Here is a 25740-nt window from a genome sequence, read left to right as displayed (position 1 = left end):
TGTATATAAAACAAGCATATCGAGTTTAAAATCAGTATTATAAATTTTAGAAACTTCGATTAAATATTAATTTGATTTATATTTTATATAAAACGAGTAAAGTTAAATATCACAGCTATGTATTAATTTTATATGGTAGATGTAAAAACATGTAAATAGTAAATAGGGATTATTTTCATAGAAAAAATAGGAAGAACTTGTTTCACTTTATGCAAAATGTATGGTAATGAATATTAAATATGATGGTTATTTACATGTATAAAGAATGTATAATAATGACAGCGAACAAATCATAAATAATAATTTTCCAAAATTAACAAGTATATATTATATATAATTACAACAATGCGTTATAATACGCTTATTATATTGAAAAAAATGATTGAAAAATTGTTTACTGTTGTTAATAATTTCATACGTCTAACGTACTTATATATATTTATTATTAAAATAGATTTATAAAATATTCTTATGTAGTTTCTTCATTATCATGATAACAATAATTTTGAAATTGTAAAATAAATGTTGTATCAGTTAATAAAATAAAATATTATCCTATAATATAACAAAGTTGTATCTCTTCCCTGTATATAACTTTTTTTCTTGAGAAGCTACTTGTTCTTCTATATATCTAAAAAATTATTGCATTTTTATCAATACCTAAATTTATTCGCAATTCCTGAATCTTTGAGTAATTTAAAATAGAATTGAAATAAAGAGAAACATATTTTTAAGAGCCCAGAATTTATATACTTATCTATAACATAAAATCATCAAACAGTTTAATATCTTTTTATTGTAATGTCAAAAATATGCAACAAAACTTCCCGCCCTTTCAAGTATGCTAGTGTAACATCTATGTATAGTTTATCATAAAAAAGTATTCTACATTAATAGAGTAAAATACAAACACAACAGGGTGCGCAAAAGTTGTATATTTGCAAGTATTAAAAAATGAAAAATCGTCATATTGATTGATTTTAGCGATTGTAAAGCTTTAGTGAACTTTGTCGCGTATATATTTCGAAACGTAAAAAGTGATCTCGAAGTATTGTGTAAGAATTAAAGTTATAAAATCGTTGTCAAGTTTACAAATTCGTTCATTTGGTGGAGAATTTTCTCTTCTTATTTATAATTTGTTTGCAAAAACAAGTAGGTAATGAATTTATACATCAATAGATTATGCATTAGCTAAATTGAGTGTAAAAGACAAGTATTATAAAACTAATAAGATTGCTATCTTAAGTATGCAATTACAATTTTGTTTACTGCATTTTACGCTAAATAAAGTGCATGATTAATTAATTATGTTTCCGAACTTGTTTTTATGAAATTTATGTTATTTTATGTTATGAAATGTATATACGTATGTTATATTATATTAATTTATATATATTTGTGTGTATAATGTAACGAAATTTATAATTTTATAAATTCTTGCATAACCTTTCATCTATTTTTGCCTCTTGTCTGTATATTTGTCTAAATAATTGGTTTATTTGATCAAATGCTGTTGGTCCTATATCTCAAGTAAATATTGCAGATAAAAGATGGTAGTGCTTAGCAATTTTCTTGCACCACAGGAGGGAATACGCCATGAAGAACTAAATACTACCGTGTATATTAATGATAGGGAAGTAGGAAAAGGAACTCTGTATATCACAGAGAGGTAAGTACTAATATAATAAGACGCAATCTTATATTTCATAATATATTCATATTTTAATACGATGTTCATGTTTGTAGCTTACTTTCTTGGGTGAATTATGATACACAACAGGGATTTTCACTTGAATACCCTCATATATCTTTACATGCCATATCACGAGATGAACAAGCACACCCAAGACAATGTTTATATATTATGGTCGATGCAAAAGTAGATCTTCCAGGTATGTTAAGTTCCCTTTGAATGTAATTGCTTGTCTTTCAGTGAAGAATAAAATCTAAATAAAGTTCAGTTTACTGAATCTGAATTTACTTTCTATGTAATTTTTGCTAAATATATTAAGATTTCATATTTTTATATTTTTTAAATATAATATTTCATATAGATGTACCATTGCCACCAGCTTCAGATAGTGGTTCGGATAATGAATTTGAAGATGCAGATACACCTATCACAGAAATGCGATTTGCCCCTGACAACACAAATAATTTGGAGACAATGTTTCAAGCAATGAACCAATGTCAGGCTCTTCATCCTGATCCACAAGATAGTTTTTCTGATGGTAAATAAAGCTGTTTTAATAATACTTTATTAAACAATCAAATATGTTATAAAAATTTACATATCTTTGTAGCTGAAGAAGATATTTATGAAGATGCAGAGGAAGATGATTTTGAACAGTACGATGTTGGTGCTGGTGATGCTCCCTACATTTTACCAACAGGTAATATTTAAAATTTTAATAGATTTAATGTAAAAAGAATCAATATTCTATAAAGATCAAGATTCTTTATTCTCATTCCTTTAGAACAAATAGGGACAAGTCACAATGGTACAGAAGTAGATGATGCTATGGATATAGAAGCAGGTCAATTTGAAGATGCAGAAGAAGATCTATAAAATATGGAGATAATATAATGCAAACATGCAATTTAGTATTAATTTATGATTACCAGTATCATATACCAAGGTAGATATGTGATATTATGGCAGACTGTATAAGAGAGCAGTATCAAACATAAAAACAGCTAACATTTATTTATATTCATTTTGTACACCGTAATAATATTTTAGATAAAAATAAATAATTGTATATCAAATTCAATTCCTTATTTGTATGCATATTTGTATTTGTTTTTTAGAAAATTATTGGTTTTTTACATTTATTTATACAATAAAAATGAAGCTTAATATAATAACATTTTTTCAAAATATCCAAAAGGTATACTAATATTTATAAAAGTTTATCCATTTTGATGAATAACACAATATCGTGATTAGTTCTAAACATATTGTATCTTTTTTATTGTTAATAAAAGTTTAATTAAATTATTAAAAATATCGAAGTATAATTTATTAATATGACTTATTATATTATGTCAATATGTAAATTCTGCAATTAAAATTTTTACGATTAACAATCCTGATGTTGAGTATTAGCCAAATTGATTTTTTATTGATAATTTTGTATATTTATAATGTGGAAGTAACAGAGAAGACACCTTATTCGAATACAACAGAGCTTTTTTTCCATATGAATATATGCAAATACATATTGACATATATGACACATTTCTGCATTTTTAATATAAAATATGTTTTTACACTGAAATCTATATGATTGAGAATTCATATAAACAACATATAGATATGTATTTCAAAAAAAAAAAAATAAAGTATCACGAATTTATTATAAAACCTACACAAAAACATGAACATCAAATAGTTCGTATTGTAGATTTCTTGTTTTCCTCTAACATGACAAGTACTGATTTCCAACAACATTAAGATTACCGTATCTTTTTGGGGCCAAATATAAGATCTGCATCTGGTGCACCTTTAGGATGATTATATTTTTGTCGTCGCTCTCTATTTAAATTTACTGTCACTGGCCTGGTACTCTGGTTAATTGTTTCTTGATAATCTTCTTCTTCTTGTCTTTCTGTAATATTCAGTGTCAATCTTTTAACTCGTTCTTTCTCTTCTTTCTGTTCCTGTTCTCTATTTCGAAGATTCATTGCTAATTCTGATGACACAGGAACTGCTAAATTCTTGTATTGTTGCTTGTTACCTTTCCTTAACATAAGTACGAAATCGACTGTACTATTATCAGAAGGTCTTTCTTGCAGTTGTTCGTATGTTTTTTTAGTACTTTTTACATGCAAAGGAACTGAAATATCCACTTGTTGTGGTTTCACTGAATCTCGCATTCTATCTTGTATATTATCTGAAACCATTTTATCAAGAGCAGACAAAAAGTCATCATCTTCAGGACAACTTACTCTTCTAGGGCCAGCTGGTAATGCTGCATTTAATTCTGTAACATCCATAATAACACCATCAGTACCACCTTCTGAAAGACTTTGATCTCCTTGGGTATTTTCTTGTGTACCCATAGTGTAATCTCTTTCTGCATCAGCAGTCCAATCTTCTTCTGATTGTGCTTCAGAACAATCTTCAGATTCTTCAAAATGCAAATCAGCCATACCTTTTGCATCTCCACTACCATTTCCAGATGTTACAGCTATATCTTCATCTCCTTCAGCAATTACACCCATATCAGGTTCTGCATCAGTACGTTCAATACCATCCTCTGCAATAGGATTTCCAAGAGTTGGATATAATGTATTTCGCAATTCTTCCACAGCACATTGCGCTTCTTTATAACTTTGAAACAATTGCATTTTTGGTCTCAACATTGTTAATGTATCACGATACATATAATCTATACCCACTGGAAATGGATTTTCTGGAGTCCAAATAGGATCTGTATATTTGAACCAATAATAATTTTGGAAAAATATTAAAAAGTAATCTAGCTTTTTCTTGCTAGAACCACCACTAAAGTACTGTCCACAAGTTTCCAATAATGTACAGACTAATCGAATTCTAAAGAGGTGGTCAGGTGGATCTAAAATACTTGGTATGGAGTGATCCATACTGACTCCAAATGTAATCAGAAGATACAACGTTCGGAAAATATCTCCACTTTCTACCATGCGATAGTTATACAATTCTCCGAGATATTTAACCATAGCAATACGCCGTTGATTAAATTTTGGTAAATTAATTTCCATGCATAGTCTTATATCTTCCAACACACCATCTACTACGTGAGGACCTATAGTTTCGTAATGTGCAACAAGTCCAGCTAATAAACTTCCTACACATCGAATGTTCAAATATTTAACATTGTACGCAGCAGTGAGGCATTTAATAGCGTAGGATGATACACTTTCATCTTCCCAATCTAGTTTACGCATCCATTTGAGTACTTTATCTGTATTTGTTTTTGAGAGATCTTGGTATAATAATTTCCTTATAAATTCATGAATAGGTGGTCTGTCTTTCTTTGATACACCCCCAGTAGATTCTGGTGGATTTACATAATAATACGCATTTTCAATTATTGTTACATAACGTGAATCTAATGCAGTGACTGCCTTCTTACGCATCATTTGTTCCAAATATACTTTTGTCCTTTGATGTGAGTCTGGTGAACAAAATAGGTATCTTCCACATGTTTCCAACAAATTACAAGCCATTTCAATATGATGATGTGTAAAGTCATGTAACAAAACTTTCAAGCAATATAATGCTTCTATCTTTGAATAAAGTTTAAATTTAACAAGTTCACCAATGTATCTAACAACTTTTACTTTTGATTCTATATTAATTTGATCCTTTTTTCGTACATGATATTTAAAGTCATGCTTTAACATTGAACATAAATCATTGCCAACATCAGGCATAACAGGATAAAGAATAGCTGCCAATCGTGAATAAAATGGCAGTAGATCTAAACGAATTCTAGAAACACCAAACAATGCTTTCACTAGCTTTTTCTTGTTATGTTTCGTGTTGAGATTCATTAAGAAGTGTACTGCCGCATTGTCAATTAATTCACGATTTACGCAATTTGGTAAATGCGTTATAAATGCATCTAGAAGTATTTTATTACTTATATTCGAAACTTGTGGTTCCTCCACTTCTGCCTCAGGTTCATCTACTTTTTCAGTTTCTTCTAGTTCATCAAATGTTATTTCCTCATCTAAAGCTTCTTCGCTTATTGGAGCATCTTGTTTAGGTACTTCTTTCAAATATGATCCTGGAAGGAATACTGTTAAGTCTGGCAAAACTTCATAAAATCGTCTGGTTTCTTCATCTCCCCACATATCCTCTAAAATACTATTTTCTTCTCCTTCGCTAATCATTTTCAACGATTCTTCTGCTTCTGCTTTCATCTCACTATTTACAGGAAGTTCTGGCATAGGTTCATCTAAAGTATCAGAAAAGCTTTGCACATTATTAAGTAAACGATCATAGGATACTTGAAGACTCTCAAGTTTTTCTTTTCTTTCAGAGCTTAGCTCGCCTCTGGTCTGCAAAATCTTTCGATTTTGTTTCTCAAAAGCTTGAAGATCCTTATGTTCTTTTAATAAATGTTTACATAATGAATTGTAGTAATCTCGTAACAGTAATCTCACATTTTGTTGTTTATCAGGAGAAAGTAATTTGCTTTTGGGTATAGTTATACTCAACTTTTCAGATATTTCTCTTACTCTTTTAGATACAAGGCCTGCATAATCTTCACCACAATGTTTGCAGAAGCTTAATATGATGCTTGCATTGTTATGTTCTTCTTTATCCATATTAATTAAAACCGTTAATGCAGAACCAAGCAGAGGTAATCCTTGCTTATGGGTGAAAATCCCTGCATTAACCAGTTCAGCATAAAATCGAAGATCGACTCTAAGTTTGCTTGGATTTGCAATTTTGTCTACAACCTTTAGAGATAAAATTCTTTGCCAATTCTCAAAAAAATGGGTTGAAAATTCTGCATATGTTTGATGCAAGAAGCTGCATACCTTAATAGCAGGTGCAACATCTGTCATTTTTAATTTAGCATCCACTAAAGCAGTAGCAACTTCACTTACATATTTTGTCAAATTTAAATGTGTCATATCTTTTAGAACTGTATCTAATTGTATACTACTAAAATTTTTTAATTTCTTAACAAACGTAGTATTTCTTTTCAGCGTTGAATCTAATTTGCTGAAATATGTTTCTGGTGGTCTATTAGGATTTAAATTAGCTGCTCGAAGTTCTTCTTTTGCATTTAGTCGCTGTTCTGTTTCTTTTATATAATCAGTCAAATATTGTTTATCTTCCTCAGATACAGCATCTTGTTCTACAGTTGCTTCTGTTGCTTCTGGTACTGTTTCTTGAACTTCTGACATTGTTCAAACCTGTTATCTAAAATATATATTTTATTATGTATTTGTACAAAATGTCATTTGAAAAAGCTACTTATGATTGTTATGCATATAATACAGTAATGATTATTATAACAACGTATATATTAATTATCATATTTTGATCTTTCTTTATATTATAAGTTATGTTAACAATATTGGAATATTAACATGAAAATGTTATAAAGAAGAGAATGAATATTCTTCTAATCTAAGCAATAAAAGTATTCAATAAAATATTATAATTTGTGTTTGCAAATTTATATACTATCAGAAATTATTCAGTTATATATATAGAAATAAATTATATATATAAAATATGTTTATAATTAATAAATATGTTATAAGTAAATAACATTTACTTATACCGTGTAAAAAGAATCTTTTTTTTTATAGATGATATGATTTCTTTATATTTATTTAAATATATATTTGATATATGACATGTTTACATTCATAATAAGTAATACAAAATGCATAAAAATTAAATAAATTATGTGAAATAGATTGAAAATGAAAATTAGTACACTAATATTATTTTATAGAATTATGTTATAAACTTCTTAAAATTATTTACTTTCTTACTTTTTAAAAGCGAATGAGGTTATTTTATGGCAGACGAAAACTGATCTCTTACTAACATCCGCTAATACCAATATAAAAAATTGCTTCAGTGTTTTGAATACACGAATATATATGTATGCACATGCACATATGACATTAAGAGAGATTTCCTTTCTGATGTTAATCACTATAAACAGGACAGAAATAAAAAATTGTATGGATCTCTTACATTTTATTTTTGCGATAAAAGATAAATTTTAATTATAAAGAATGACATTTCTGCTTTATCTAAACGTTCTCTATTTGATAAATTCTTTAAAATTTAAAAACTTCAGTATAGATAACAAAATTAAAATTTATTGTAATACATATATAGTCGTTAGTAGGTAAACATAAAATAATTGTACTAAAATAATTATACTAAAATTTATACTACAAAGAAATACAGTTATAACTTTAATTATTATTTTCTAATTTCTAGTATAATACTAAAGCTAATTTCTCTGTATAATACATACATATACGCAATGCCTGATAGTACTTAAATATATACAATGTCATACGTACACACAGCTTTCATTTATATATGTTATTCAAACTGTCAGTAAGCCGCCAAGAAGAAATGGTTTAAAAGTTATGCTGCTCAGTCGTAATCAGGCAGAGATTAGATTTATATCTACCTTCATGATAGTGAAAATAATATTCGAAGTCAGTATAATCAGTGTAAAAGTGACTTGTGAGCCTTCCGAAATAATTATATTTTGTTGTGTATTTACGATAATAACATTAGGCTATTCGTTTCATTCGTAGTGAAAAAGTTTAGATGATCGTGTAGTGATTGTGAAAAAAAGTTTTATTTTTCTATTATATAATAATCGTTGACACTAATTACATTAAATTGAATTATATTTAAATTTGCGAATATATGTGGTGTGTTTTAAGGGGACAACTAAAATATTTATTCCCGGATACATCTTTTACAAAGTGGTGAAACAGTTTTTTTCACTTTCTAGGTATATTTCTAGATAAAAGCATGAATCGTTATAGCGATGAAAACAATTTGCTTCATGAGTATAAATTCATTATGCATCGGAAAAGTTGTAAATTATTTCAGGTCTGACTTACTTGATCGTATAATAGATAAACGGGAACAAGATAGACAAACGGTTGAATTCAACAATACGTAAGTTTAATTTATCTTATTAAACTTTTTGTTGTTTACAATATCCTTTGTAAAAATATTTTTTTATATATCATAAAAATACATGGCAAAGAAATTTTTTACAATAATTGTGAAAGAAAGAAAATAAAAAGATATTTCTTACACTAAATAGAGAGTTCTTAAACTTTATTCAGTGTGGAGTATATAAACAGAGTTTTTTGGATCTTATAATTTTCGTACACTCGATAATTGAACGAGAAGGAGATGATAAAGCATGTATAAAATATAGACTAGTTTCCGATATAATAAATTATTATCATTTTAAGATAATTAGATTTTATAGGTACAACGATACATTAACTAAGGCACATTTTCTTTACATGTATAATAGTTTCGACAAAAATACAAAGAATAAATTATTTATTATATATAGTAAAATTGTATGTATGTTTTTCTTCCTTTCTATGCACTTTTCGAAAGGAATTGTGATACTAATATAAACTTTATAAAATGTCATACATTTAGATTTATGAAACATTACTAATAACATATATCTAAACAAATATTCTTTCAATAAATATCTTGCGTTTTTACTTTATGTTTAATCAATGTACAATTAGCAAACTGGAAAACAGCAGTATAGAAAAAGCAATTTCTCAAGATGAAAAACGTGATGGAATCGTCAAGTATTTCCTAATACATACATAGCATGACAAAAGATACGAACGTATTTATATTCCCTTATCTTTATCAATGATTTTGATACACGTATTAGATTACGAGTATAACGTTTTCTCTATCCATTCTTCCATTGTGAATGTCGCCGTATTAGTTAAGTCTGGATCTCGTTCTCTGAAAATATCTGAGAAATGGAAATATTCGTTAATTTCTATATTATGATATAGATGTCCTATTATATTTATCGATACTCGTTTACCTATCATTGTCTTGAGTCGAACTGCACACATGATGTAATCATCGAAGGTGATCATACCATCCTTCGTTCCGTAACGATGTACCAAGATATTTAAAATGTGATTATTGAGTCGATAGCCTGCGCTATTTAATGCTTGCCTCAATTCAAACGCACTCAAATATCCCGATTCGTCTTTGTCGTATAATTTGAACACAGCCTGAAAAGCAAATGTTGTTTTGTAAAGCTTTTTGTTCTCATCTAATTACAGCTGTTTCTTTAATAAATGGAAAGTGGATGATCCACCAAAAAAATAATCTTTCCCATACACTAATCTATTTATCTAATTTTTGTTTCAAATTGTGAACAATTGATAGCAATAAATTAGCGTACCCTCCATTTCCTTATGTCGTTCCATAATGTTCGAAATTCTTCAAATCCGAGTTTTCCAGAGTGATCTACATCTAACATGGCCACCATACTACGGCATACATCCTTACTGAATCCTTTATCATTCGTTTCTGAAATATAGAAATCATTTATGTTTATAATATTGAATGTTATAATCGATTAAACTTAAATGTATTGTTTTATATTGTACATTTTGGTCAACTACATAAACTTCTGAAATCTTACAAAGTAAAAGATATTAAAGGATTATCGTTAGATATATAATTGAAGATGGCAACATCACAGATGTAAAAAATATAAATAGATAACAATAGGTTATAATTATAATGGGATTATATGGTAGAGCTACAGATTTTTATCGACATTTCGCATTCGAAGTCCGATGAATTATTTTCAAGCAACATCGTTAATGGTTTATATATATATGTTGTTTATGACAAAGGCACATGCACAAACTTTTTTGATTATTCGGTCTTTAAGCTTTTTTTGCCTCGCTTCTACAATTATACATATACGTTTGTTATTTGTTTCAAACAATTAGTTATAATTTTACGTGTTACATTTAACAATCGGATAAAATGAACGATGCCTTCTTAATATAAAATTTGCGGTACTATTATCGAGGATTGAGATGTTAAAAAAATTAAAAGGAAGAATTACGATTGCGTTCTAATAACTCATTTTTCTTCTGAAAAGACCTAATGTTTCAAAATATCTGTCTCCTATGTTACATACGTATGACCTGTAGTGTGAAGTATGTACTATGTAAGTACTAGACTAGACGATGCCTTACCTACAGTCTTACTGTACTGTTCATTATTACAAACAATGCCGCACAGCAGTGAGATGAGAGTGTCGACAAACGAACCATTTCCTTGTACAGTTTCAGGGGCATGTGCCTCACTACGACGCGCCGACTGTGGTAGTTCTACCCGTAACATACAGCTACATGTTAACATTAAATTTTACATATGTACATTCGGGTCAGATCGATCAATATACATGTTAAAAATAACAAATTTTCAATACTATTACAGATATTTTCATTAATTCGTATACAAATCGTATGTATTATCAGCACATTTGATTCTTAGGTAAAAAAGAAGCTTTGTCTAGAAATGTTGCCAGGTTCCTATCACTTTTAAATTGTCTTGACATTTTTAATCGTAACAAATGTTAATTTGGAAGTCAATTAAAAAGTTCTGATCGAACAGTTTATTAGTCGTATGATGTTACGTTAAAAAACAATTTTAACCAGAACATGAATTAATTACAGTATAATACGGACTCGAGGTATTTCTATCTCCCATGTGGACCCAAATGTATTTATGTATAGTACGTATGAAGTAATTATACAGCAAGAAACAAAACATGCATAATTACGCGAATGAAATTTGAGTTGCATTAGCGTTCACACAGTATATAATTGATTCACGTGAATAACAAATTAATCGAAGTGCTACGAAATCAGAATGCATTGTGCCATTTGCGTGTCTTTCCATAAAGTATTCTAAACGAATGAATGATTGACGACAAAAAAGCGTAATTACGTAAATTCTACTATGGACAATAACAGCAAACGGTATTACGTAAAAAAGCATTATTTCGGAAGCTTATTGTGAGAAAGTAAAGGTATAAAAGCTTTCTTCTTGAATAATAAGCAGACAGCCGTAACAATGAAATAAAATCAATAACTTATTTCTAACAGAATTTTCTCTTAAAAATATATACAATATGTGTAATACTATATCATGAGTAGCGTGATATAGTAAATACAATACTGTTCATGTACATATAATAAACAGATATTAACCGCAATTATATAAGATGTACACATTTCAATTATATTTAAATACCTGTATAGTGAAATTAAGATAAATGCGAAACATTTTTCTCAATTTTACTTATAACGTGGTCTTTGGTATTACTGTAACTGAATTATTTTGATATGCGGTTAATATAAACAAATTAAGTACAAATAACTATACCTTTTCGCATTGCAAAATCTAAAATTTCCTTTAGCTCCATCCAATCCACTTCCATATCGTCACCAGCGAGCTTTTTGAAAAATTCTCGAACTTTGTCTGCATTACGGTCTGGATCTGGTTCTTCTCGAACCTTGAAAAGATAAAAATATAAAAGTTTAATAATACAAATAAAGATAATTCATAAAGTCCAATATCACAGAGATTTTATTAATTATTATTAGACATACTATATTAAACGTTGCATTTGTATTTGTTGTAAAAATTGTAATTGGATCTTGTTAGTGTGTGAATTTAATTAAAAACATATTAGCGTGCACATTACTTACCTTATCTCCATCTTCGTGTACGTTATCACCTTTGGGATTAATGACCTAGAAGCCAAGCAACATCAACATGCGAATTGTTACGAATTATTAATTAAGATTCACGATCATCGAGTAAATTTTCTTAGATCGATTTGGTTACACATTGGTAGTTGGGACCAAACACATACATGGTAGATCTAGACTGTAATTCATATTCGATATTCTTTAAAAGCATTATAAAAGCTTAACAGCTTAGATTTAGGTTATCAATATGCAAATGCATAGTGTAAATAATGAACTGGTTTTCAGTTCGTTACTTGTATTACAATGCGTGTTAATGAGTTGTACAAAATCATCATGCTGACTGTGCACGTACTGTGAAAAACAAATATCAAACACTATTTCTCTTACCCTATCATCAATTTCTCCAACACCAACTTCATCATCATTTTCTCTGAAAGAATATAGTTTTAATATCAATATTTTAGTTTCTTTCTCTCTCTCCCTCTCTTCTTACATCATTTTTAATTTAAGCAAGAGATTACTTACTCCATATTGTTCTTATTTTCGGAGAATATTCTCAGCAAAAATTCGCCCTCTTCATTAGGGTCAAACGTACTTGGAACTATGCAATATGCACCAGGTGGTAATTTGAAACGGCACGTTACTTCTCGTAAATTTATAAATGCTGGCGATCTTGCTACCGACGCGTTGTATTTGAAGAAATTAATGTCCAATGGCTTGGGTAACCGTTCGGGATACTCCAACTGTATATTTGCAATCGTTATAATCAATATATTATCTCCCATAACCGTAACAAGATTGTACGAATATTTAAAAATTACTAGGATATGGATCCTTTTTTAACATTATCAGTGCTACATAAGTACATACATGGTATATGGCAAATCCAATTGTCAGACATTCTGCACCCATTCTTCTCTGTGCTCGCCTATTTTTCTGCATCAACGCAACAATGACTGTACATTTATCGTCATCTTCATCTGGGTACTCGAGAGTAATTCGGTATTGCGGATTATGCCAGAAGGTTTCTGCGAGTCACATCAAAAATAACATCTATTAGTACTTTAGAATAACAAGAACGACGAATACTAACGAAAAGGCACATTTACCTAAAAAGTTCCTACATCCTCCTGCCGTAACACCGCGTACCCATTCCCCTTCGAACACGCTCATCTCCCATTTCTTTTTACCAGCATTTAGATCGTCTTCGGTCAACGAGTCTGGATTCAAGTTACATATTTCTAGTTGCGTAAAATATCGCGTAAAATCCTGGAATGACATCCAAAATTCACCATCCATGTCGAAGGTCAAGCCTAGCTCTTCCTTCTCATGATCGGGAATGAATCTCCACTCTGGTGATCTATTAAACAAACATTCATTTTTGTAGTATCGTGGACGAGAGGTCTAAGAGATATCGGGTGAACTATAAATAATGTCGGGAGAAAGTCTAAGTGCCGACAGGCCCAACAATGACCCTGGTCACGAACGGTTGCGGAACACGCGCGTGGCGCGGCTAAGACAAAACACAAAGGGATGCTAAGGGAGAAAGACGAATTAACAGTTAGTGTTACGCCGGGCGACTCTCTGCCTGGCCCAGGTCACACACCGCGGGCCAGACGGACACCAGATGTCCGCTCTTCCGTACGACGTACCCTCAATAGCCTTAACAAATGTCTTTTCTAAATCAGTTTCCAAAGACTATTGTTTACTGCGGCTTGACACGGGAAAGTTAGTTTTTCTCACGTACGATGCTTCCTACTAGCAACTTTCTATCGAGGGCGGTTAAGACTCTTCCTAGTCCACCAACCTTCGTTTGTCCAATCCGAGGCAATGTATACTGCCCTCACTTGCTGACCTAAAATGGCATGAACAAATCCGATGATCCCGTGCGCTAGACACACCCATCACTAGCTTTCCTCCGACACAGCATCGTCACTCAACTTCACTTCTTCTACATCGTTGGAAAAGTCAACGACTAAGTCTAACGCTAATGCCTATCGGGGCAGTCTAAGCATAACGCGAGAGTCGGTCTCGGTATTGTCGAGCATACATTTCCTCTCCTAAATATCTTATAGTGCTACGTCCACTAATACATTAAATCCAATTATAAGAGCCCTGCTCTAACGTACATATCTATCTTATCTTCGTGCGATAAGTGATTATCTATCTATCTATGCTCATCAGTGTAATCTAAGTGTTGGAAATATATAATTTATAATTCTGTGAATCACAGTGTTATACAAGCTCAATCGCCCCTATTATCTCAACGGAAATCAGGGGATCGATCAAGTCGCGGTGTCGATTGTTATAATCGTAACGGGAATTTACGACTCCCGTTGACGTCTCTCCTAGCGACTACGTCTCCCCGCGATTGGTCGAACAAACAGTTAGTGTTAGTTGAGAAGTCGGAGAGTGTCAGTTGAGAAGCCAGAGAGTGTTAGTCGAGAAGTCAGGGAATGTAAATCGAGAAGTCAGAAGAGAGAGAGCGTTGGATCCGTGGTGACGAGAGTTGCAAATTAACTATCTACTTGTCTTAATTATAATACGTTATTGTGATTAGTTCATGTTAAACAACCATCGTTTCCTGTTTAACCAACATCTGTTTAATCCATTGTAAATGAACTAATTGTAGTAAAGATCCTACATTTTATACTTAGCACGCCACATTTCATCGAGCAAAAGATCCTATATTCTGGGTAAATCAGCTCGAATCTGATGAATAACTTACTGATCGCTCCACGGACCATTCCATTCTGCTTCGTTACCCCATGGATTTCTAAGTCTAAGTAGCGGTATTTTCCCAAATTGGTTTGGCGTTTGAATCTCCACATATTTGACACGTGTAATACTGTAAGCATGGCCTCTGATCAGTCCTTGAGGCGTCTCGGCTTCCAATATATTTGGATCAGGCTAAAATAATAAAATTAGCTTGATTACGCTCGTTCAACGAGCACAGAAGATCAGAAACGTCGGTCTACCTCTATCGAACAGCCCATTAGCGAGTTCCTTTCGTAAGCTTTTAGCAAAATACTAAATAGATTTGGAGGGGTTTGGTCCATCTGATACATTTCCGTCACACCACCCGTAAAATCCTCCATGGCCTCACAGGTGGTTCCGCCTTTCAAAGCTTCGTACGAGCCATGAAGCTTCGCGTACGCCTTTTCCAAAAGAGCACTCCAGAATTCGTTGATCTCAGCCGAATGCAGATATACCAATTCGCCGCGGTAGGTCGGTAATCTGTCGTCAATCACCACGTCTACCCATCTACCGTACTGCCAGAATCTGTTTAACGTTAATACGTATATACGTATATAGATTTAGCCGAATAAACGTTTTCAATTTACGCAGTATGATAATAAGACGTGGGAATACCTGAAATGAAATATACCGGCGTAGTTTTCTTCGAAACTCTGGTCTTCTGGGACTACTTGGAAAAATAAATTGGCATCCATCGTGAGATTTGCGACTGCTGCCAGCAGCCAACAATCTCCTAATTCGCCTTGCTGAACGTCGAATCTGGAAAAACCCTCGACGAACAATTGAGGGTTGTCCGCGATTTCCTGTAATCAAATACTCCAATGTAAATATTAACAATTATTCTGGTTAAGGCTACGTAATTAGACCGTCATCATCTCCTTGTAGTCGATGCTTTACCACGTTTTATCGCTAGATCGGACCTGTACATTTACAATTTCATTTGGAGATTTTTTTGGAGATTAGAATTCCATAAGCACAAGTGACATCGAAATGGGAAAATGTTTTAAACCATGTACATTGCGCGATATGAAATAAAGATACAAGCGGATAACTTGAATAATACTTTGACGCTCAATCGACGTTGTACATCATCGACGGCTTCCTACAGGTTTCCATTTCTACGATACGATATCGTATACTTGGTCTTCGATCGAAGCTTTATCAGCCTCAAAAATTGCAGCCGAAGAAAGAAAATATCGAAGCAAATTGCATGAATATTTTCTATGTAATACTTTCTAGAACTCTGTAATTACGGTACAAACGAAAAAAAAACAGCTTAAAAAATATAGTTACACGATACATAACATCGTAAATTATAAAGAGTTCGAGATAAAGATAGATAAAGACGATCTACCATTGGTCGTTTCCATTCTATATATCTGTCTGGCCTTTTCGAGAAATATAACGATGAATCATCCGCTGGAAATTCGGGATCCTCGAAAAGTGTCCCCGTAGCCAAACATTCTTGCTTAAGTTTGCTAAAATCTTGAACCGCTGCTCGGGGTCTGAAGCCAGAACCCTTTTCTCCTAACTGAAACAAAAACAATGCCTTTCTACACAGTTCTAAACTTTTTCATACGAAATCTTTCTTCCTCGTAACAATAATTCTAACAAACAATTCCTACGATAGCCTACGTTATAGTAGGGTTTCCCAATAAAATTTGCGGTTGTCCTTAGAGGTTTGTCTTTGTAAGTGTTCTTTTCTTTCGTTAATTTCGATCGAGAGTTTAAGTTTTCTTTTTCAGAGAATTTTGTATGAGATAGAAGCTTTCCTTGAGCGATATTAGGAATCGTGCTTTTTTTCTCGATATTGATATTTCTGGCATGTTCTAATTTTGGTGACAGTTTCAACTCAGCTACACCTTCCGCTATATAATTTAAGTATCTGTAGTTCGTGTACTTTCGTCGTTCCATTTTGATATATCGACGAGTAAAAATGATCGTATACCGTAACCGAAATTACAATTGCGTGCACAAAATTCCACTAGAATTATCTTGTTCTGATTAAAAATGAAGAAGAACGAAAATATGTGCCTAGCTGTTCGAACGTTTAAATACTTTTACTATAATAAACAAACTGAAGTGTATGTATACTCTCGATTGCGGACGGAAGTATACTGTGGCTGCAAACCTTCTCATTAATTTTATCACATATGGCAAATACATTATTACAAACGGAAGACAGCTTGACCACATCTATTTCAGATTACGTATCGAGATACGGTTGGTGCGGTTTAAAATGTGCGCACAAAGCAACTTCTCGTCATAGACGTTAGTATCTTAGTCACTTAGCACCAGGTGATATCAGTGATATACCAGAGCTTTGTTAATTTAGGAATTTTATCAACAAAAGGTATATAGCTTCTTTTATTTGGAAAGGTAAACGTTATCAAATGTTTATTGTAAGTGAAATGGTTTTCTACGCAGAAGAAAATGCTGATCGTTTTAATCATTTACTATATCGATTAAGTATGTAGCCGAGAGTATCGTGTAAGCGGTCAAGAATTAATTCTTTAGGCAATTATAGAATAAGATTTTTTAATTTGCATCTTAGTTCCGTGTGAAATCCTTTGTAGCTGTATTTATAGGATACTTTTTGTTTATTCATAGAAGAAAAGGTTGTTTCGCATCTCGTGTTAACAAACTTAACAAAACACGTTTTCCTATCTACAGTATTTTTCTTAGTGCACGTGCGATGAATGAGAAGTTGAGTAATAACGTGTACACATGACGCATAATAGGAGCATTTTGTTTAATCATGTTCCTTGCAAACACATCACGAGAGATAAAGAATGCGTACTCGTTCATTGAATTGTCGGAACGGAACGTCATCATCTTTTAAAATGATCACTCTCACTTCGTTACTCCGTTCTTCACGGTACTTGGATTAATTTTACTGGAAATAATATCGAAATAACCTCTATCTCTCACCAATCAAACTTTAACTTTAACTTGTTTAATTACGTTAACGAATATTTAGAAAAAGGCGATAAAAAATCGTTTACGAATCTAGAAACTTAAAAAGTCACATACATGTTGGAATGTTCGTAACACTTCAGTCGCGTAGCTTTATTTAATTCGAGTACGACTTCCGGTTTTAAACTGCTCTTAAGTATCATGCGTACACTGAATGGAAATGACATGTGTGAATCTTATTATTACGCCAATTTTTCTGCAGTGAATTTGTTCAAGTAAATACTGACGTTGTTAAAGCAATTAGATTATATCATCACCGGAATGTGTCCTTTAATTTTCAAAGACAGTACCGAAAGAATACGGATAAATGGTTTAATTAACACAGATGTAACGTAATACATGATATGCATCTAAATATGCGAACAGAATATCATTGTTAGAAGGTTGCTAAGAGTCTAGGATTAATTAAATTAATGGACGAAAGTAATTAGGCAAAGCCTATATAATGATAAGTAGAGAATATGTTTAGAAAAAGTAAATGTAAGGAAAGCAGTAACATATTTTATGCAGAATTTGTAAGGAGTCACATATAAAACCTGAAACCGGTTAATTATCATAATAATTAGAAATAAATAGCTGACTAAATGTCCAAACATGCAATAAAACGTGGACGAAATTAGTTGGAAAGTTAGCGTCATCAGATACATACAGCAATGAATTAAACGCATTACATGTAATTTTAAGTTGCAGAATGCATCCGAGAATTAGTAACGTGATACACACACATACAACGAAGATGTTGAGGAAAATTAATACCATGTATATGATTGCTGTAGAAAATTCTATTTATTATAATTTTTTTTATATAGCTAGGATCTACTTCATATTTCCCTGAAGTAAGATTATCAAATAATTGTTAACATAAGATTAACGTAGTCATTTGGTGTTAATAAGTATAGGATATTATTTAGCGCGGTGAAACTGTAGAAAGACTGACTACCCTTCGATTTCGATGATTTTTGGATATGTTCCAGAAATCGATGTTTTGAACAACTTTTTCCTATACATATTTGGACTGGACTCGCTTAGTTTTCGGGATATTGAACTGCCGATACCGTTACAATGAATTCTGTCTATAGTCGTGCGTGTATCAATGTATATATCGGTATTGGTTACCGGCAGTCTTTGGCGAATATCTCGAAAACTAAACGAGTCCAGTCTTATACGTATAAGAAAGAGTTGCTCGAAACGTCGATTTGTACAACATATCCAAAAATCGTCGAAATCGAAGGGTATTCGTCAATCTTTCTACAGTTTCATCTTTAATGTAATAAGACGCAATAGCAATAAAATTTACGCTTTGTTTAGATTTAAACTGAATTAAGAATGTCATATAAATGACACAAATATTTCAGTCGTGTTAGTTAAAAAAATAATTACTTGTACAATTATTCCATATAAGATCAAGCAAATAGTTTATCGCTTCTACCACCACCAAATGAAATGCGAGAAGATACAGAGTATTTCAACATGTTAAAAGAAACATGACCTATTAAAAGCGTTGTCGTTCAGATAAAATCATTTGAAACAAGTTTCTCAAGGTATTTTCAATTAAGAAGAACGATGACAATAACAACGTAGTGGAACAGCATTGTAAGTTGACTGATTAAAAACCTAACAATAAAAAATTGGTCGTCGCTTTAGAGAAACGCGTACCACTTTGATGTTGAAAAGCGACGGGAGGAATCGTTTAACTTCGACCGCCGCCTTAACGAATACATCGTCGAGCGCAGCTCCGTTCCCATCGCCGTAATAATAACTCATTTTCCACAATGATTACACCCTGATTAGAGTATCTAGTAGCTAGCTTATGTCACGTGTTCGTTATATGGAGCCAAATAATTCAAACTTTTGGCGATAAATGAAAGTCACACAGAAATTCCAAAGCTGTTATTCCACGGGTTTTCACAGTGCGCACACAGAACCGTTACGTTGACAAGTCTGGAGACACGGACTGAGATCATTCTCCTCTTACCCTTACCTAGGTTTCGTCACGTAACACGGCTAAAGGCGCCATAACGCAGACGATTCTTCTGTGGAATTTTTTTCTAATAGCAAATATCAGCTATTGCATACGAAAAAGAACGAATCCGATATGTTGATATACCGTTCCCTGGCATAATTTTGCAATTGCAATTCGTCAAACCGTCCATATACACAAACCAGTATAAATAGACATTATAACTCGTCTGTGTTCGGCTTCATTCGGTTCTGTTCGGTATATTTCTATACTTTTGGACCCTAGCGCATGCGTTTTAATAGAATAACGTATACACCATCTATGAGACATGTCGCGAATTAACGTGTAGAGCGGGATTTTTTAAACTTTAAATACATCCTTGCGATCTAATTTCCAATTAACTTTATTGCGTAATCGATGTTGAACAGACGTTTAATAATTACTTTGACTTTATGCAATACGAACCTATTCCTATAATTAACAGCCATAAAATTGTAGCTTCATACTAATACTCACTTCCGCTTTCGACGCTACTTGTTGTATAAATTCTGGTTCGACCACTTCAGGTTTCCATCCATACGAAAAGTGATTCATTCTGCTGTTGTTAAGATTTGACAGATCTTTATTCAGGATTCCGAATTATCCGTCGTTGTCAGAGTGCCGGAACTGCACGGAAATGTAAAATCAATAGGAACGTGTCACGCGTCGTACAAAAAAATCTTTTTATTATTTAGATGTATTCGATGAGAATCAGAATAAATAGCGTCGACTGATAAGGGCGTCTTCCTGAAACGTTGCGAATGATAACAACTTGCTACTTCGAGCACCAGTTTTTATGTGTTTCGACCGTACTGACACCTAACTCATTGAACAAAACTTGAAAACGTACATGCTTTTTAACGTAACTCGATGGTTTTCCGATCGATTGATAAGAAAAGATTTGCTAAATTGACCTTCGTGAGATGTACGTTATACGATTCGAACTTACACATATACATATATTACTGAACTCCGGACTTATTGTTAGTATTTCGTTGAACGTTCACAACATCACACAACGTAGATGTGGAAGATGAATGACTAACGATTTAACTACGTATACGTACATATATATGTCGTGAATTTGTGGCGAATATATCTATATAATTCACCTGTTATATACTCTTGTTTTTATTACAGTTTCGTAACGTTTCAGTTACTTCTGGCGTAACTAACCTGTCTTCCAGTTCCAAAGTGGCTCACGCTATGGATTATTGCAACGGAGCGTGATGTTGCTTTAAATTTTGTAGTTTATGTCGTTGATGCTTGAAAAATCAATTTTCCTTATAAGAGGCCGTTGGCCAGTGAAGTGAAGGTGAAAGTGAATACATATGGTAAAATTGAAACATAGTCGATTTAAAATCTCATTGATAACCGGAATTTTAACAATGTCACATGCAAGTTTTTCAATAAATGCCATAGATACGAACAATTTTATATCTGAATTTTTTCAATCATAATAGTCGTCAAGTAAATAATTATAATGAATGCTCATTTGCGATATTAAAGATAATTACTCGTAACGAGGAGTTTAATGTAACCTTATTATTTTTTAATTTTACTTGAATATTAGTGAAAGTAAAAAGATTGAGTGAAAAGAAGATGGATGAGACATCATATCTTTGCGTAGTATAATGTTAAGAAAAAAAATATGATGCCCTGAAAGGAAGTCATGTGAAAGTACAGGCATTGACGATGACGATGCGTCATACAGATTTCGAGCATCGACCTCCAAATTTAGTCTGACGTATCACTACCTTGAACTACCTAGACATTGATCCACATTGATAGTAATTATGAAACTTCAAATACAAAAGATTCTGAGTAATTTTTACTTTTCTGCATTTTTTTGTACCTCGTTTTTTAAATCAACTTCGCAACTCAAAAGAATCCATCAAAAGAGTAATCAAAAGAAATTTTCAATGTCTTCTATACAATGTACAATATTCTTTGATCTTTCAATTCTGATTCATTCGTTTCAATTGCCAAACAAAACGATCATCCAATTTTTCGAATAACATATCTAATGGTTACGAAGAACTTTACTATTGAGATATAGTTGGAAACAAAGCATAAGAAATAAGTGTTATATTCTTTTAATCATTGTGCCGTCATTATTGAAAATTAAATTATTTTCTACTAGAGTCGTTGTCAATTCTCAATCGATTCGTGTATCATATGTCGATATGTAATTTCAGTAAGACGTTCGTTTAAATAAAGTATATTGGCGGATAGAGTGAATATCAATAGAAAATCAAATCGTTCACGGTACATCGGTAGTGTCACAGTGCAACATCACCATGATACGCAGAAAAGCTTTCATTCATCGTATTTTCCGGTTATCCAACGAAATTCAATTCCTCAGCGATCCTTCGGAGTAAAAGCGATGTAAACACAAAAGAACTCTTCGTGTCTGATATTTAAGTTTCGTTTATACCATTAATTGCCGACAACATTTACAATATGGTCGAATGATAATGCCGAAATTTTACCACAAAATCCACGAAGTTGCACTGAATTTATCTTGTTAAACCTTTGTTAAGGTATTTTGGTACTTTAGTTAAGAAACTCAGCCACGATACCGTGGAAACATCTTCGATACAGAAATACTCGAGAAACACTGACTTTTCTTAAGAGATAGATCTCTGGAACGAAAGCATCCTCCCCGCTCGATGAACGACGGCGCGCTGTCGGCGCCACAACGCGTCGTGACGCCCAATTATTGCATATATAGAAACATATACAGTTGTGTGCAAACGCTATACCGTCTAAAATTTCTTTGTTTCACTATGTTTTTCTTTGCTTGTTTATCTATCTAAATGTAGAAAGTTAAAAATTATGGAATTCCACTATTTATCTTGAATGACTCAAATATAACAATGATAAGTTTTAGTGTTTACCAGTCTGTTTAAATTAAAAAAAAAAATTTTTCTTTCCAGATAATATCGTTCGTGGAACTATTGTTCCGCGAAATAGGCACCGTAATAATGTATATTTAGCGATTATTCTGATAAATTGAGTCTTGGGCGGAAGATCGTCAAATATCAGAGAGATGCAATATAACACAGGTAATGCAATAAGCGTAATCTGTTGCTACATCTTGCACGATGCTATAGTTTGAAAGACATTCTCGTGCCAAAGAGAATAAACGCGTTGTCTTGTAATCTTCACTGAGATGCTTTTTGTGAAATTTAATTACGAAGATCTAAACGATATTATCCGATTCTATCTTTGGTATCTTTTTCTATCTTCTAATACTTTGGTATTGCGTGTAAAATTCAGCCAAGCACAAGGAACAAAAGACGATCGATTAATTATTAATATACCGGACGTAATAAAACCTGAATAACGAAATCCCAAGCATTTCGGTTAATGTTTCGATTTTATACGACATCTGCAAAATAAATATCGATTAAACAGTATCGTAAGTAACGTGGAAACGATATTTTGCAAAGAGAAACAGTCACTAAATGAAAGATAGGGAGGCTTTACATTGGAAGCTGGTTTGAAATGTGGCAACAGGAAAACTGGGGAACAACCTTGGCAGTACGAGACTAAAAATACAAATTTCGTTTCACGTTATAGTCGGCATCGTGTATACGAGGGGGTTCGTTTTAGGTTAAGGCTAAATTTGGCAGCGTTCCAAATGGTGCTTGAGAAAAAAAAGGATTTCCCCTTACTGACATTATTCGAGCATCGTCCGCCGACGCGGCGTCTCGACTTCATTCTCGCTTTTACCGAGTGAATATATTTCACTGGCAGTGTATTCGCTCGGTGGAATGTCTTTCAGGCGTGTAAATCAGCCGTAAAATGTTATTAAGAAGGCGGATAAAAGAGAAGAATAGAAGAGAAATTAGTTGATAAATCACCGGGTGTAGTAGTTCCTCGTTCCATTAGTTTCTCTTATCGTCTGTTTAGATATTACACCAATGGGCTTGAATGTTAGCGGTTTTAACGATAATCATTAAAAAGTATGCGACTGACCAAGCACGGACCTTGAAAACGGCATTCGCTGGATGATGGATATCACCTGAACCAGACAGTCCTCCTCGGAGCAACCGTGACAAAAGATTGTAGCGACCATATGTGGACCATGTGTCCTCTGGTGGTTTAAACAAGATGGGATTCCTACGAATAAATCACCTTTTCTGCAGAAATTAGCATCTATGCTGTTCGTCGTACGAATTAGTGCGAGCCACGTGCATTCCACACTGACGTCTTATTCCCTTTTAGGAATTTCGAGTAACGCGATCTAGCACTTTTCACGCTGTCCGCGATCATACAGGCAATGTTGGACAGACGAATGATGAAAAGAAAGAAACCGAACATAATATGCCGATGATACGTCGTCGGAATATCGTCCTACAGAAAGCTTACCCTTTTAAAAATTTGTAGGTTCTCGAGTTGTCGGTGCCGTCGGCGATAACTTTCACGTAATAGTAAGAATAATTCGACATCTCTTTAATGAAGATACCGCGGTAAATATAATCGCGAGCGTACGAAACTGTAGAGTAGGTGGCGAGATTGTCGAAAGGATGGCACAAACGCGCACTGTTCGCCGAAAACTACACTCGAATTGTCGTCTGTAGTCTGTACCCCTTCTTCTTCGTTCTATCGATGCCTGCTACTATCTGCTTGTCTGCTCGTTTGTAGTTTTCTTCGCTTATACATACCTATATTTTGAGACGCCTGGACATCTGTACGTTTGACCGAGCTATCTCAAGAATTTATATCAATATCAAGATGACAATGTTATTTCTGTTGCTCGACATTTTACGACAAAGATTTTACGACATTACATTAGGCGTTGCGCTCCGATTGTAAAGAAATTCATATTTCCGGTTAAACCACGTGCAATGCGCGTAGAGTCTGTCGACTTTACTTACCACGGTACCATAATGTTTTTTCCTTTTTTTTTTTTTAATAAAATCCTGAAAACCTTCTCTCTGAAAAATATATTCAAGCGAGGAAATGGCAAGTAAAAATTGACTCGGTCTATCGAGATTGACAAATAACATACGCATCGTGTTTTCCACAAACATGTCTTTATTACGTTTCACGTACAGATATATGGTGGCTGACTTTCATACGCTGAGCGTACGTAAAGTACGTCGTCGTTGTAAGAAAAATAAAAAAGGGCTTGTGCTCAACTTTCACGTTTCGAAAAATGTACCTTTTTCCTTGCCCGTTTTTATGATAACGATCGTATACAACAAGATCGATGTTAAAATAATCAACTTTCCACCATCCATCGTTTTTTCACAAGCTAATAATCAACGAATCAACGAGGTAGGCGAGAATATCCTATTATTCATTTGTCATTTTTCGTGCACCAACAATTAGCCGGTAGGTTAATTAGCGGAAAGAACGACGACCAATTAAGTTTTCGGTACTTCGTTCGAAATCGATTTTCATCCTTTCCTTTTAACAATTAATCCCTTTGTGAAGAAATTACGACCGTTGTACGATGGTATATATATTTTTTCAAATCATAATATACGGAGGATGAAGGCGATTCGATTCAGCCTCGCCTAAAATTTCCCGACAAATATATGTATGTATATATACATACATATACACGTACACATTGTATATATATGTATATATACATATAGTAGCATAGTGTGTATAGAAAGAAGGCCATAGGCTCTTTTTCTTCCTGTCATGTAAATTAAGTCTTGTATATAGCGTATTGTCTCTCCCTTTCATTCGTACTC

General features: G+C 32.8%; 3 protein-coding genes and 1 long non-coding RNA gene across 15 annotated transcripts; 2 read left to right on the top strand and 2 right to left on the bottom strand.

The window, feature by feature from the left end:
• The first annotated feature begins 835 nt into the window (after window positions 1-835).
• Window positions 836-2774, top strand: LOC117237869 (methylosome subunit pICln). Of its 2 annotated transcripts, none has more exons than XM_033502278.1 (6): window positions 836-1156; window positions 1544-1669; window positions 1747-1892; window positions 2055-2231; window positions 2304-2393; window positions 2478-2774. In XM_033502278.1, the coding sequence occupies exons 2-6, from the start codon at window positions 1551-1553 to the stop codon at window positions 2567-2569; spliced, it is 624 nt and encodes a 207-aa protein (XP_033358169.1). In that variant the 5' UTR covers window positions 836-1156; window positions 1544-1550; the 3' UTR covers window positions 2570-2774. The 2 variants fall into 2 exon arrangements, with proteins under 2 accessions (XP_033358169.1, XP_033358168.1); XM_033502277.1 differs by having other exon boundaries at window positions 863-1152.
• On the bottom strand, window positions 2444-7609 carry LOC117237859 (regulator of nonsense transcripts 2). The gene is made up of 2 exons (XM_033502251.1): window positions 7510-7609; window positions 2444-6925 (listed from the first exon to the last, which is right to left on the bottom strand). Exon 2 carries the CDS (start codon window positions 6907-6909, stop codon window positions 3460-3462), a length of 3450 nt encoding a protein of 1149 aa, XP_033358142.1. The 5' UTR covers window positions 6910-6925; window positions 7510-7609; the 3' UTR covers window positions 2444-3459.
• Window positions 7610-8057: 448 nt separating this feature from the next.
• LOC117237876 lies at window positions 8058-9038 on the top strand. The gene is made up of 2 exons (XR_004494070.1): window positions 8058-8501; window positions 8603-9038. It is a non-coding gene; the product is annotated as an uncharacterized LOC117237876 (long non-coding RNA).
• A 15-nt stretch (window positions 9039-9053) lies between these two features.
• On the bottom strand, window positions 9054-24544 carry LOC117237860 (calpain-A-like). 11 transcript variants are annotated; one of them, XM_033502253.1, is made up of 16 exons: window positions 24401-24544; window positions 24019-24151; window positions 16403-16579; window positions 15664-15851; window positions 15270-15573; window positions 15020-15201; window positions 13401-13651; window positions 13162-13319; window positions 12817-13034; window positions 12679-12721; window positions 12289-12333; window positions 11963-12092; window positions 10768-10902; window positions 9957-10084; window positions 9588-9783; window positions 9054-9512 (listed from the first exon to the last, which is right to left on the bottom strand). In XM_033502253.1, exons 1-16 carry the CDS (start codon window positions 24478-24480, stop codon window positions 9427-9429), a joined length of 2454 nt encoding a protein of 817 aa, XP_033358144.1. In that variant the 5' UTR covers window positions 24481-24544; the 3' UTR covers window positions 9054-9426. The 11 variants fall into 11 exon arrangements, with proteins under 11 accessions (XP_033358144.1, XP_033358149.1, XP_033358151.1 ...); XM_033502258.1 differs by lacking the exons at window positions 24019-24151; window positions 24401-24544 and adding exons at window positions 20501-20650; window positions 21200-21321; XM_033502260.1 differs by lacking the exons at window positions 24019-24151; window positions 24401-24544 and adding exons at window positions 20501-20650; window positions 20973-21070.
• Window positions 24545-25740: the final 1196 nt, after the last annotated feature.

Source organism: Bombus vosnesenskii, unplaced genomic scaffold (assembly GCF_011952255.1).
Source record: "Bombus vosnesenskii isolate JDL3184/JDL3185 unplaced genomic scaffold, Bvos_JDL3184-5_v1.1 scf7180000013403, whole genome shotgun sequence".
Lineage (NCBI taxonomy): Eukaryota > Metazoa > Arthropoda > Insecta > Hymenoptera > Apidae > Bombus > Bombus vosnesenskii.
Note: the sequence above shows the minus strand (reverse complement) of the source record. Positions and strands in the feature narration are given on the sequence as shown.